Source organism: Chiloscyllium plagiosum, unplaced genomic scaffold (genome assembly GCF_037043375.1).
Source record: "Chiloscyllium plagiosum isolate Xiang-an unplaced genomic scaffold, Cpla_swu_hap1 HiC_scaffold_44, whole genome shotgun sequence".
Taxonomy (NCBI): Eukaryota; Metazoa; Chordata; class Chondrichthyes; order Orectolobiformes; family Hemiscylliidae; genus Chiloscyllium; species Chiloscyllium plagiosum.
Window position 1 is genome coordinate 836,126 of NW_028270182.1, and position 14,782 is coordinate 850,907.

At 43.8% G+C, this 14,782-nt stretch overlaps 1 protein-coding gene across 1 annotated transcript in view; it reads right to left on the reverse strand.

Annotated features, from left to right (window-relative positions):
- psmb6 (proteasome 20S subunit beta 6) overlaps positions 1–8,907 on the reverse strand; it is a 34,133-nt gene extending 25,226 nt beyond the window's left edge. The window contains exons 1-3 of the mRNA XM_043682114.2: positions 8,738–8,907; positions 3,835–3,902; positions 2,266–2,397 (exon numbers count right to left, since the gene is read on the reverse strand). Coding sequence (XP_043538049.2) covers positions 2,266–2,397; positions 3,835–3,902; positions 8,738–8,860 — 323 coding nt within the window. The 5' untranslated portion in view covers positions 8,861–8,907. The remainder of the gene's footprint in view (positions 1–2,265; positions 2,398–3,834; positions 3,903–8,737) is intronic.
- Between the last annotated feature and the right edge of the window lie 5,875 nt (positions 8,908–14,782).

A 14,782-nucleotide genomic window follows, 5' to 3' on the forward strand; every position in this document is an offset into this window, starting at 1 on the left:
ATGTCCACGTAGACAACATAAACTGCTTTTCCCTCAATCACGTTAGTAAGGCACAATCGCCCCTGCACAAACCATGCATTCTATCACTAATAAGTCCTTTTGCTTCTAAATGCGTATAGTTCTTGTTGCTGAGAATATTTTCCAATAATTCACCAACATCAACTCACATGCCTGTAGTTTCCAGGATTATCCTTGCTCCCCTACTTAACCAATGGGACAACATAGGCTATTATCTAATCTTCCAAGACCTCACAGATGGCCAAAGAGAATAGAAAGAAAGGACAAACATCACCAATCCAGGATGACAGCTGAACTTCTGGGGTTAAGCAATAAGAGATTAGACAGACTAGGCCTTTATTACTACTGGCATACTTTAAGAATTAGGGCCAGGCCATTCAGGAGAGATGCAAAGCATAGCCTGGAACACTCTTCTTCAAATAACAGCTGGTGCTATGACGACGCTGCCCTTTTGATGTCTGGGAGTGTCTACTTAAACAATAGCAGGGGAATGGCCAGTTAGATGAGATTAGATTACTTACAGTGTGGAAACAGGCCCTTCGGCCTAACAAGTCCACACCGACCCTCTGAAGAGCAACCCACCCACACCCATTCCCCTACATTTACCCCTTCACCTAACACTACGGACAATTTAGCATGGCCAATTCACCTAACCTGCACATCTTTGGACTGTGGGAGGAAACCAGAGCACCCGGAGGAAACCCACGCAGATACGGGGAGAATGTGCAAACTCCACACAGACAGTTGCCTGAGGTGGGAATTGAACCTGGGTCTCTGGCGCTGTGAGGCAGCAGTGCTAACCACTGTACCACCGTGCTGCCGTTTAGATCTGATCTGTTGATCGTGGGATCTGTCAGTCTTATCTACTCAGTACTCTTCTATTGGCTGATATATAAGTAAGAAGGGCTCATGCCCGAAACGCCGATTCTCCTGCTCCTTGGATGCTGCCTGACCTGCTGCGCTTTTCCAGCAACACATTTTCAGCTCTGATCTCTAGCATCTGCAGTCCTCACTTTCTCCTGATATATAAGTAGCCTTGTGTTGCAGCTTCATCAGTTTGGCAGCCCTGTCCAGCTGGGCAGAGGAAAATATCTTTCGTTTTTGAAGGAGTAAGACTTAGCATCAAGGTCTCCTTCATAATCTTATGAACAATGAATATCATACTAATGCAAACTTATCCCAATTCAGGTTTCTTCTAGTTTCGTTTTAGTTTTAGCAGGCAGTCAGAAGCTGCTACAGTGAAAATAGGTCCCATGTTTCAACAGATACTTCTTGCCTGATTTTTTTCTCTGAAATCTCTCCTGCCTATAAGAACCTGTATTTGAATTTATCTTTTGCCAAGGGGTGTATTTATGGGATGCTTTAGAGATTGGAACGGGTACTTAGTTTTCAAATAGTTAAGTTATTCTAAATTCTGTTTTCCTTTGTTTGTGTATCATCTGTAGTGTTTAAATAAATTCTATTTTGCTTAAAGCCAAGTAGTTTGATCAGCTGCACTACTCCTGGAATATCCACTTTACACCTACCATTAAAAAAAGGAAAAGGTTACAAGTCTGGACTACCCTCTTAAGATATTTTGAAGGAGGTCTGGCATGGTCCACAACAATGCTATTTCAATCATTAAATTTAAACCAGAGATAGACTATTGTTTATTAAGCAATGATATCTAGGGGTATGGGCCCAAGGCAGACATATGGAGTTAGGTTGCAGATCAGCCATGATCTTATTGAAAGGCAGAGCAGGCTCGAGGGGCTGAACGGCCTTCTACAAAGGAATATCACCTGAACTCAACTTTGGTAGTGGTAGAAGTTTTAATAGTAACATTTAGGAAGGAATTGGAGCAAATAATTCATAATGACACTAATTCCAAAGCTATAGGGAAGCAGCACAAGGTTAGGATGAATTAGATAGCTCCACAGAGACATGTTGACAAACCAAATTGCCGCCTACAGTGCTGTCAGGATTCTCTACACCAAGCAATCCAAAATCAAACTTAGCAAACATCTTTCCAATCACTCAACTCAGCCCCAATGACAGAATTAAATCCCACTCACTGTGATACAATTACATTACTTCAAGGGTCTTAATGCAGCCACTAGCACTGCCAATATCGCTCAAGATGAATATAGATTTACATCTTAACTTTCAGTAGAAATCTATATTCATAAAGTTTTTTCATTCATAATCCATTCCTGCATTTCATCATATTTCAAACAGAATCTGGATAGTATTCACATAGCAACCAACCTGTGGAAACCAAGCTGATAGGCCACTGCATCTGCAATTGCTTGGGTATCTGCTGCAGATCCTGAGCGACAACAGAAAATCAGATCATGAATCGGGGTCAGTTTATCCGTTACCCTATTAGCGATGTATGATCTGAAGGAGAAAAAAATGTAGTGCATTACAAGTAATGTTAATGATCGCAATTGCACAGGAAGGGCAGAGAGAGATCATCAGGATTCTATGATCCTACAAAGAATTTGCATTTCACCAAAATTGCCATTTGGCTATTTTCACACGAGCTCATGTACTGTCTGAAAGATAAATGCCTGTAGGACAAGGGGAACTAGGAGGAGTGTTGTAAATCTTAATTGGGAGTTTTATCGGACTAGTATTATAGAAGGGAAGGTAAAAGATAGGTTAGAGGAAGAAATTGTAAATAGCGATTAATTAATTATTCTCTGTTGTACTTTATTTCTGAAAGTTGTTAATTTTTATTTTAAATAGTTCTTGGGCACTTGAATCTTTACAGATTACTGCACGGGATAAGTCTTTTCTGTGTTGCTGATTTTAAGTTCTGCAGGAGGGTATACCCCTGTGTCGTAACAGGAGAAAATATCTGTCCATTTATATAGCACCAGTTTGATCCCATTAAATTTGCTTATATTCAGATTCGCATTTGGGATTCTTTATCTCCCCCATCCCCAACTGCTTTATTCGTTCTAATAAAAGCTACTCACCTGCAATACTTCCATAAAGTGTCTGGACACTGGTTTCCCCATTCCCGACAGATAGTGTCTGAAAATGCTGAGTGTTGCAAATATGTTCTACATTATAAATCCAACACTAGATTAATTTCAATGAAGCAGTAACTGAGAATAAAAGGAAAAAGCTAACTATCACAATGTTCTCTTGTTTACAAAATTTGAGGAAGTAATGTTTGTTACTCTGATCTCCCAGCCTGGATACTGTTCAGCTGTAACAGTTTTGCAAATTTCCCCGACATTGCACCAACAGTCCAAAGTTTGTCCTCAGACTCGAAAAACTATATTTTGCAAAGACAATGTACCATTCTAATGGAAGCCTCCTGGTCTCCCTAACTGTTGTTGGCTAAGGTTTCCCAGGTGTGAAAAATCACTGCTTACAGTATTAATGACAGGCTGAAAGTATCCTTCAAACTTGTAGAAAAGGAGAACTAGTTACTGACATGGGAGATGTGACACTTGTCTTTGTAGCTTAGTTCCATATGACTGACTATCATAGCATCATCAGTGTGGAGGAGTTCCCTGATCAAGACACGATGTTAAGAACTTGTGGATTCAAAACACTGCAGTGTTGAAGATATTAACCAAGGCCTTCTTAACCAGACATGTAAAGTCCCATGTTACCAATCTGAAGAGAAGCAAGGGATTTCTCTTACAAAGTCAGGCCCATACTTAACTTTCAGGAGCTTATCTGAATGAATTTAACAATTAAGAATAATCAAATCTGGATATTAGAACCAATTTAAAGTAATATATGTATAATTTCAGGCCCATACGACGTCCATCAGATTCATGCCCATGTTGCAATGTCCAAAATCAGCAGACTTACCCTGTGGTGGTTCGAGAATCAGCACCAATAACAACTCCACCATCAAACTCCACAGCCATTATAGTGGTCTGTTTTAGAAGAGATAAATTTTATATGAGAATTTTTACAAATTAATCCACCATAGGAGAGAGAAACTAAATATCCAAAGTCAGAAAGATTCAAGTATAATATGACATTGCAGAATCGCTCAATTTACAGCATACTCTACATTTAACATCAATTAAAATTATATTTGATTTATTGTTGTCATGTGCACCTAAGCACAGTGAAAAGCTTTTGTTTGTGAGCAGTACAGGGAAATCTAATAAGCGATGACATACAATCATAGGGTGCTTAGACAGAGTGAGAATACAGGTTACACTGCACAGGGGATGCGCAAAACAAGATCAAGATTATTTGAAGTTTGACCGTTCATTCATCTGTCTAATAACAGAGGGGAAGAAGCTGTTCTTGAACCTGTTGACGCGCATGTTCAAGCTTCGGTATCTTCTGCCTGATGGAAGAAGTTGTAACAGGATGGGAAGGGTCTTTCATGATTATGGCAGCCTTTCCGTAGCAATGGTCAGCTTTTTTGTTTTGCCAACATTGACAGAGGTTGTTATAATTGTGCCACGCCACCAAGCCCTCTATCTCCTTTCTGTATTCTGACTTGTTGTTGTTCAATATCTATCCTACTACGGTGGTGTCATCAGCAAACTTGTAGGTGGCACTCACTCGGAATTTGGCTACACAGTTGTGTATAGAGAAAGTACAGTAAGGGTCTAACAATGCATCCTTGGAGGCTCCAATTTTGAGGGCTATCATGGGGAAGTGCAATTGCCCCTTCGTGGGGCTGGGGGTTGGTGCTTGAGGGTAGCAGAGTCCCAAGACTGCAATGACAAATCCAGTAACAAACAACTGCACTGAAGACTTTCACCACACGAGAGGCACCACTCACTATGACCTTCTCCACAGCAAATTGGGCCAGACAATAAATTCTGGTCTGGGCATAATACACTCATTCAAATGTATAAAAGGAAACATGCTCCTTAAAACCTATTTTGGCCAAGCTTTTAGTACTGCCTTTAACTTTAGATTCTAACAATCTCACCATTTGTTCCACCCATTCCTTCCCATCCCCCCCACCCAGCCAACGGTAAACAAAGTCTGATTTAATTTTCCATATACCTTCAGTCCCAAAGAAAAGCATCACATTGGATTCAAACTCAAAAGGTTAACTCTAGTTTTCTCTCTACAAATGCTGGCAGACCCAATGAATTTCTCCAGTTCTTTCTGCTTTTACTGTAGTCAAGCACTCCAGTGCAGAAGACTAGTTGACCATCATGTCCCAAGGCCTGTACTGACCCTGCTATGATTTTGTTTTCCTGCAATGCCCAAGATAGTGTTTTCTTTTAATGTATTCAATCATGAGACATAGGCATTGAAGGATGGGTATTGCCCGTCTCTGGCTGCCCTAGAGAAGATGGTGGCCAGCCTTCTTGAAGCACAGTAGCTCAAATGCCGTAGGTTGACCCACAATGCCCTCAGGGAGGGAACTTCAGGATCTTGGCCCAGCAACAAAGGAGAAATGGCAATACAGTAGAATCCCCATATCCGCGGATTAGGTTTCTGCAGTTTCCCACAGCCTGCAAAAATTCACTGGAAGATTCCAGAAATAAATGATTTGTAAGTTTCAAATTGCACCCCAATCTGATTAACATGGTGAAACCTTCCGGCCCTGTCGCACTCATACATCACTCAACTTTGTCCTCTGTACCCATGCTGCCCGCTTTACTCGCATCCAGTTAGCCTTTATTTTGCATAATCAATTAAACTTTATCATAGGTATGTATGTAACTGAGGAATGACTTATATATAGGGTTTGCTTTGGATATGGGGTGACTATTGTACATTTCCAAGTCATGTTTTTCAGCAGCTTAAAGAGGAACTTGCAAGTGGTGGTGTTTTTATGTTTGTGCTGCCCTTGCCCGTTGAGATGGAAGTGGTCATGGATTTGGTAGGTGCTATCTAAGGACCTTTGGTGGATTTCTGCAGTGCATGTTGCAGATGGCACACACTGCGAGTATGTGTTGGTAGAGGAGTGGATGTTTGCGAATGTGGTGCCAGTCAAGCGGGGGCTGATTTGTCCTGGATGGTATTAAGCTCTTGAGTGTTCTTGGAGCTCACTCACCCAGGCAAGTGGATACTATTCCACACTCCTGACTCGTCCTTGCAGATGATGGACAGGCTTTTGGAGTCACGTGGTGAGTTACATGCTGCAGTATTCCTAGTCTCCGATCTGCTCTTCTAGCTGCATTATTCATTGTGAGTTCAGTTTTATTTAACAAATCATAGAATCTCTACAGTGTGGATGTAGGTCATTTGGCCCATCAAGTCCACACCAACCCTCTGAGCAGCATCCCAACCTCCTATCCTATCCCTGTAACTCTGCATTTTCCATGGCTAATCCACTCTCACTACACATCCTTAGACACTACTGGCAATTTAGCATGGCCAATTCACCTAATCTGCACATCTTTGGACTGTGGGAGGAAATCTGAACAACCAGAGGAATCCCACGTAGACATGGGGAGAACGTGCAAACTTCACAGACAGTCAGTCGAGGATGGAATCAGACCTGGATCCCTGGTACTGTGAAGCAATAGTGCTAACCACTGAGCGACCGTGTCTCCAGTTGAGTTTCTGGACCATAATACCCTCTGTTGATTGGAGAATTCAGTGATGGTAACACCACAAACAGTCAGGGTGTAGTGGTTAGATTATCCATTATTGGAGATGGTCATTGCCTGCATTTGTGTGATGTGAATGTTACTTGCCACTGGTCAGAAAAGCCTGGATACTGTACAGGTCTTGTTGCATTTTTACTTGGACTATTTCAGTGACAGAGTCACAAGTGGTGAACATTGCACGATTGTTACCAAACAGCCCCCTCTTCTGATCTTATGATGGAGGGATAGTCATTGATGAAGCAGCTCAAGTTGGCCTAGGACGCTACCCTGAGGAACTCCTGAAGAAATGCCATGGGGATAAAGCTGACTGACCTCCAACAATCACAATCTCTTCATGTGCCAAGTATGATCCAACCAGAGGAGAGGTTGCTCTTTCCAGTTTTGCCAGGGCTCCTTGATGCCATACTCAGTGTCAAGGCAATCGCTCTCACCTCACCTCGTGAATTAATCTTTCTCTATTTATGAACCAAGGCTGTAATGAGGTCAGGAATTGAGTGGCCCTGGCAGAACTCAAACTGGACATCACAGCTTGACAGCACTGTTGATGACACTTGTCATTTCTTTATTGATGAAAGTAGACTGTTTGGAGCAATAATTGACGGAGTTGGATTTGCCCTAGTTTTTGTATACACGCATTTTTTCATGCTGTCAGGTAGATGCTACTGTTATAGCTGTACTGGAACAGCTCTACTAGGGGCATGGCTGATTCTGGAGCACAAGCCTTCAGTATTATTGCCACAATGTTATCGGGACTCAGACTTTCCAGAATCCAGTGCCGCCAACCATTCTTTGATATGGCAATGATCTAGTGGTATTATCGTTAGACTGTTAATCCAGAGACCAAAGTAATGTTCTGGGGATCCGGGTTTGAATCCTACAACGGCAGATGATGTAATCTGAACTCAGTAAAATTTGAAATTAAGAGTCTAATGATGACCATGAAACTATTGTCGATTGTTGGAAAAACCCATCTGGTTCACTAATGTCCTTTAGGGAAGGAAACTGCCATCCTTACCCGGTCTGGCCTACACGTGACTCCAGACCCTCAGCAATGTGGTTGACTCTTATCTGCCCTCTTGGTAATTAGAGATGGGCAATAAATGCTGACCAAGCCAGCGCTGCCCTCATCCTGTGAATGAATTTTTAAAAACTCACGTGAAGCGAATCAAATTTGCTGAGCACTGGCATTTCTGATGCTGAGGAACACTGGAGGGAGACACATTCATTCTGGCTGATGATTGCTGTGAACGTTTCTGTCTTATCTTTTGTATTATTAGATAGTCATAGAGACTTACTGCATGGAAACAAACCCTTCAATCCAACCAATCCATGCCAAACATAATCCCAAACTAGTCCCATCTGCCCGCTCCTGGCCCATATCCCTCCAAACGGTTCCTATTCATGTATCTATCCAAATGTCTTTTAAACATTGTAATTGCATCCATATCCACCACTTTCTCAGAAAGTTCATTCCACATGCAAACCACCCTGTGTGAAAAATTTGCCTCATGTCTTTTTTAAAATCTTTCTCCTCTCACCTTAAAAATGTGCCCAGTCTTGAAATCTCCAATGCCAGGGAAAAGAGAACCACCAATAATTCTATCTATAAACTTCTATAAGGTCACCTCTTAGCCTCCTACTCTCCAGTGAGAAAAGTCCCAAGCTATCTCACCTTTCTTCATAACTCAGACCTTCCATGCCCTACAACATCATGCTAAATCTCTTCTGAACCCGCTCCAGCTTGATAATAACTTTCCTATAACTGGATGACTAGAATTGCAGAGTATTTCAGAAGTGACCTCACCAATGTCCTTTGTACTCTTAAAAAAACTTCTTCACTGTCTACTATGCCACCAATTTTGGTGTTATCCGCAAACTTACTAACCATACCTTCTATATTCATTCAAATCATTTATATAAGCGACAAACAAAAGAGAACCCAGAACCGATCCCTGTGGAATCCTCATCAACAACCACCCAACCTCTGTCCTGACCATACTCTCCCCAACCTGCCCCACTCGCCAGCCCCTCACCATCCCCGCCAACCCCATCCCTCTCTGGCTGCAGCTCTCACCATGTTCCCAAAAAAACTGCTGCATCATCGGGGGGGGGGGGGGGGGGGTGGAACCCACAAACTGCAACCTCCCGCCCTGGGACCCCGCTCTCATACTCACTCCCGTGCTGACTTCCGGGCTCATCCATTCAGGGTAGAGACTGGACCCACACGGAGCTGGATCGGGGACGAAGTGACGGCTCATACCCGGCGCCACGGTCTCAAACAAGGTCGCCATCTGCATGGACACAAACAGGATGCCGGGAACGCGGAGGACCAAGCACCGTACGGCTTGCCGGGAATGCGGAGGGCCAAGCGCCGTGCGGCTTGCCGGGAACGCGGAGGACCAAGCACCATACGGCTTGCCGGGAATGCGGAGGGCCAAGCGCCGTGCGGCTTGCCGGGAACGCGGAGGGCCAAGCGCCGTGCGGCTTGCCGGGAACGCGGAGGGCCAAGCGCCGTGCGGCTTGCCGGGAAATGTAGTTTAATTGCTGAATAAGATCAAAAATCACACGATACCAGGTTATAGTCCAACTGGTTTATTTGAAAATATTAGCGTTTGGAGTATTGCCCCTTCATCAGGTGCTAGTGAGAAAGGAAGACCTTAGTCACGGAATTTATAAGGAAAAAGTCAAAGGGTCGCTCACTGGCGCCTGTTGAAGGGGCAGCGCTCCAAATATACCTGTTGGACTATAATTCGGTGTTGTATGAGTTTTGACCTTGCCCACCTCTAGCCCAACACCAGCATCTCCACATCATATTTGATGAATATTTTAATCACAAGAACTCCCTGACCAGAATGTGCACTTAACAGTAAAGTGTTCCCAAAGTGTTTCCCGGGATGATTATCGAAAGAACAATTTGACATTGAGGGAGATAATTGCCAGAGGGTGTAATCCAATTAAATACAGAGGATGGAGAAACTGTCCCCGTTAATGGAAGGATGGAGGGGCAGAGGGCATGAGGAGGAGCATTGTCACACGGCAAATGGTTAGGATCTGCAATACACTGCCAGAGGGTCGACAAACCCATTCAGCCTCTCAAGTCTGCTCTGCTTTTCAATCAGAGCATGGTTGATCTATGTTTCTATTTCGTCAGAGAAGACTCTAAACATAGAAGATAGGGCCATTCAGCCCTTCAAGCCAGCTTCACCATTCTTCACGTTCATGGCTGATCATCCAACTCAACAGTCTAATTCTGCTTTCTCCCTATAACCTTTGATCCTATTCGCCTCAAGTTACATCTAACTGCCCCTTGAATGCATTCAACGTTTTGGCATTCACTACTCCCTGCGGTAATGAATTCCATAGGTTCACCACTCTTTGGGTGAAGAAATGCCTCCTCATCTCTGTCCTAAATGGTCCACCCCGAATCCTTAGACTGTGATGCCTGGTTCTGGACACACCCACCATCAGGAACATCCTCCCAGCATCTATCCTATCTAATCCTGTTAGAACTTTATAAGTTTTTATGAAATCCCCTCTCACTCGTCTGAACTCCAGCAGAAACAATCCTAACCTAGTCAATCTCTCCTCATTCGTCCGTCCCACCATCCCTAGAATCAGCCTGGTAAACCTTCGCTGCACTCAGTCGAGAGCAAGAGCATCCTTCCTCAGAAAAGGAGACTGAAACTGCACACAATACTCTAGGTGTGGCCTCACCAAATCTTTGTATAACTGTAACAACATATCCCTGCTCCTGTACTCAAAACCTTTCACAATGAAGTTAAAAATCACACAACACCAGGTTACAGTCCAACAGGTTTAATTGGAAGCACACTAGCTTTCGGAGCAAAGCTCCTTCATCAGGTGATTGTGGAGGGCTCGATCGTAACACAGAATTTATAGCAAAAATTTGCAGTGTGATGTAACTGAAATTATACATTGAAAAATTAATTTCAGTTACATCACACTGCAAATTTTTGCTATAAATTCTGTGTTACGATTGAGCCCTCCACAACCACCTGATGAAGGAGCAGTGCTCCGAAAGCTAGTGCTTCCAATTAAACCTGTTGGACTATAACCTGGTGTTGTGTGATTTTTAACTTTGTACACCCCAGTCCAACACCAGCATCTCCAAATCATGACTTCTATATCACAATGAAAGCCAACATACCATTTGCTTTCTTTACCACCGGATGCACCTGCGTGCTTACTCTGGAAAACCTCCTCATTTGAATACCAACTTTTAAACAAATAACCTTGTTTCATCCATAAGAGGAAACATCCTTTCCACATCAACTGTGTCAAGATGCTCACTCTTCTGAACTCCAGTGGAAATAAACCCAGTCTGTTTCAACATTATATTGTAAGGCAACCTGTTCATACCAGGTCTCAATCTACTCGACTTCTTCTGTTTGAATAAGGAAATTGTAATCTGTATTTGACATAGGATGTGTAAGCTGCATTTAAATATGGATTGTTTCAGTGTCTGAGGAGTTGCAGTTGGGGCTAACTATTGTGCGTCCCCACTTTCCATGTCTGCATTGATTTCCTCCGGGTGCTCAGGTTTCCTTCCACAGTCCAGGGATGTGCAGGTTAGGTGAATTGACTGTGCTAAATTGCCCATAGTGTTCAGGGATGTGTAGGCCAAGTGCATTAGTCAAGGGAAATATAGACCAATTGCAGAATGGGTCTGGGTGGGATTCTCTTCAGGGGTTCAGTTTGGACTTGTTGGGCCAAAAGGCCTGTTTCGATACTGTAGAGATTCTATGATTCTATGATTGATGGAGCAGATGCAGATGGCTGGGCCATGGACACTATCCTGAGGAACTCCTACAAAACTACCTTGGAGTTGAAATGACTGACCTCCAATAAGCACAGCCAACATTTTTTTGACAAGTGAGACAAAATCTAACCAATAGAATTTCTCAATTGTCATTGACTATAATTTTTGCAGGATTCCTGGATGTTACAATCAGATCGAATGCTGTGTTTACATCTGGGCAATCCTACTCACCTCACCTTGTGAGTTGTTGGCTTTCATCCATTTGAAACTGGTGTTGAAATTAGATCTGGAGACACATCTTATCAGAATTCGAACTACATCAGGGAGCACATTACTGCAAAGCAATACCACTTTATGATGTGGAGGAACCAGTGTTGGACTGGGTTGGATAAAGTTAAAAATCACACACCGCCAGGTTATAGTCCAACAGGTTTATTTGGAAGCGCTAGCTTTCGGAGCACTCCTCCTTCTTCAGGTAGTTGTGCTGCTAAGGTCCTGTTAAGGTCCTGCATAAGTTCCTGCTTCACAACTACCTGATGAAAGAGCAGTGCTCTGAAACTAGTGCTTCCAAATAAATCTGTTGGATTATAACTTGGTGTTGTGATTTTTAACTTTGTACCACTTTATAGCACTAATCAATTCATTTAAATGTTATGATAGAATAAAAATAGTGATTTGATGCAACAATCAGATCCAACAATGATGCATTTATATGTATAGCAAACAAGTAAGAGTGAGGACCGGGGGCTGCCAGAAAGATAGATTAATCTTTTAAAAACTTACCTTATGAGTTCAGCGGCCTCTATTTATGCAGCTGCAGCAGATGCATTGAGAACGAGGACCAGGGGGGTGCTGAGAAGGTAAATTAATCCTTTAAAAACTGACCTCATGTATAGGCAGAGCACTCACTGAGCAGGAACAGACATGGGACTACTGAGTAAGTGAGGTAATATATTTGGGCAGCTGCTTTACCCAAAACACTATTGAGGTAGTGTCTCCCACCCATCCTCCTCCCCTAACCAAAAAAAGGGTTCTGTGCGCCAGATTGGTAAGGTCACTAGATTTTTTCAACAGTCTCTTTGGCGATTCAGAACAGTGGGATTGGAGGTCAGGGCAGTTGAATACTCCTCCTGCAGAATGTGGGAGGTAAGAGTCACCACTAGGGTCTCCACGGACTTCATCACCAGGAAGTGTACCCAACTCCATCTCCTCGGAAACAGCATTAGGGAACTGGAGCTGGATGAAGTTCAGATCATTCAGGAGGCTGAGGGGGCTATTGAGAGGAGTTAAAGGGAGGTAGTCATACCTCAGATACAAGAAAAGGCAGATGGGTTACCATCAGGGACGGAAAGGGATCCCCTGTGGCCATTCCCCTCAATAGTGAGTATACCATTTTGGATACTGCTGCTGGGGGCGGGAGGGTGGGGGGGGGGGGGGGGGGGTTGGGGTGGGGTGGTGGTGGAATCTTACCAGGGGTAAGCCATGGGGTGCAGATCTCTGGCACAGGCTCTGTCCCTGTTGCTCAGAAGAAAAAGGGGAAGAGCAGAGCATTAGTTATTGGGGACTCCATAGTTACGGGGAACAGATAGGTTCTGTGGGAATGGGAGAGAGACCGCTCGACCCTCACCAACAAACCACAGATAACCCAGGTACCAGGATTCATGATGTCTCAGGTTGTGTTTTTGGGATCCTTAAGGGGGAGGAAATGCAGCCCCAAGCCGTAGTCCACACAGGCACTAACGACATAGGTAGGAAAAGGAATGGGGACTTAAGGCAGAAATTCTGGGAACTAGGGTGGAAGCTGAGAGCTAGAACAAATAGAATTGTTATCTGTGGTTTGTTGGGCAAAAGTGCAGACTGCAGATACTGGAAATCAGAGTCTACATTGGAGTGGTGGTGCTGGAAAAGCACAGTCGGTCAGGCAGCATCCAGGGACCAGGAAAATCGATGTTTCGGGCAAAAGCCCTTCATCAGGACTTATCTGTGGTTTGTTGCCTATGCCATGTGCTAGTAGGTGAGGAATAGGGAGAGAGAGGAGTTGAATACATGACTACAGGGATGGTGCAGGAGGGAGGGTTTTTGAGGATGTTACTAGACAAGTTGATGAGGGCCGAGCGGTGGATGTGGTGTATATGGACTTCAGCAAGGCATTTGATAAAGTTCCCCATGGTGGGCTCGTTCAGAAGGTCAGGAGGAATGGGATACAGGGAAATGTAGCTGTCTGGATACAGAATTGGCTGGTCGATAGAAGACAGCGAGTGGTAGTGGAAGAAAAGTATTCTGCCTGGAAGTCAGTGGTGAGTGGTGTTCCACAGAGCTCTGTTCTTGGGCCTCTACTGTTTGTAATTTTTATTAATGACTTGGATGAAGAGATTGAAGGATGGGTTAGCAAGTTTGCAGACGACACAGAGGTTGGAGGTGTCGTTGACAGTACAGAGGACTGTTGTAGGCTGCAGTGGTTCATTGACAGGATGCAGAGATGGGCTGAGAGGTGGCAGATTGAGTTCAACCTGGATAAATGCGAAGTGATGCATTTTGAAAGGTCAAACTTGAAAGTTGAGTACAGGATTAAAGACAGGATTCTTGACAGTGTGGAGGAACAGCGGGATCTTGGTGTGCAGGTACATAGATCCCTTAAAATTGCCACCCAAGTGGACAGGGCTGTTAAGAAAGCATATGGTGTTTTGGCTTTCATTAACAGGGGGATTAAGTTTAAGAGCCGTGAGATCTTGTTAAACTTTGGTTAGACCGCACTTGAAATACTGTGTCCAGTTCTGGTTGCCCTATTATAGGAAAGATGTGGATGCTTTGGAGAGGATGCAGAGGAGGTTTACCAGGATGCTGCCTGGAATGGAGGGCTTATCTTACGAAGAGAGATTGACTGAGCTCGGACTTTTTTCATTGGAAAAAAGAAGGCAGAGAGGGGACCTAATTGAGGTGTACAAGATAATGAGAGGCATAGATAGAGTTGATAGCCAGAGACTTTTTCCCAGGGCAGAAATTGTTAACACTAGGGGTCATAGTTTTAAGCTGTTTGGCGGAAATTATAGAGGGGATGTCAGAGGCAGGTTCTTTATGCAGAGAGTTGAGAGAGCATGGAATGCGTTGCAGCAGCAGTTGTGGAAGCGAGGTCATTGGGGATATTTAAGAGACTGCTGGACATGCATTTGGTCACAGGAATTTGAGGGCTCGTACATTAGGTTTACCTTACATGAGGATCAATGGTCGGCACAACATCGTGGGCTGAAGGGCCTGTTCTGTGCTGTACTGTTCTATGTTCTATGTTCTATACCTGGATAATTGGGGCTCATTCTGGGGTAGGTGGGGCCTCTACAAACAGGATGGTCTACACCTGAACCAAAGAGATACCAATATCCTGGGGGGGTGGAAATTTGCTAATGCTCTTCGGGAGAGTTTAAACTAATTCAGCAGAGGGTAG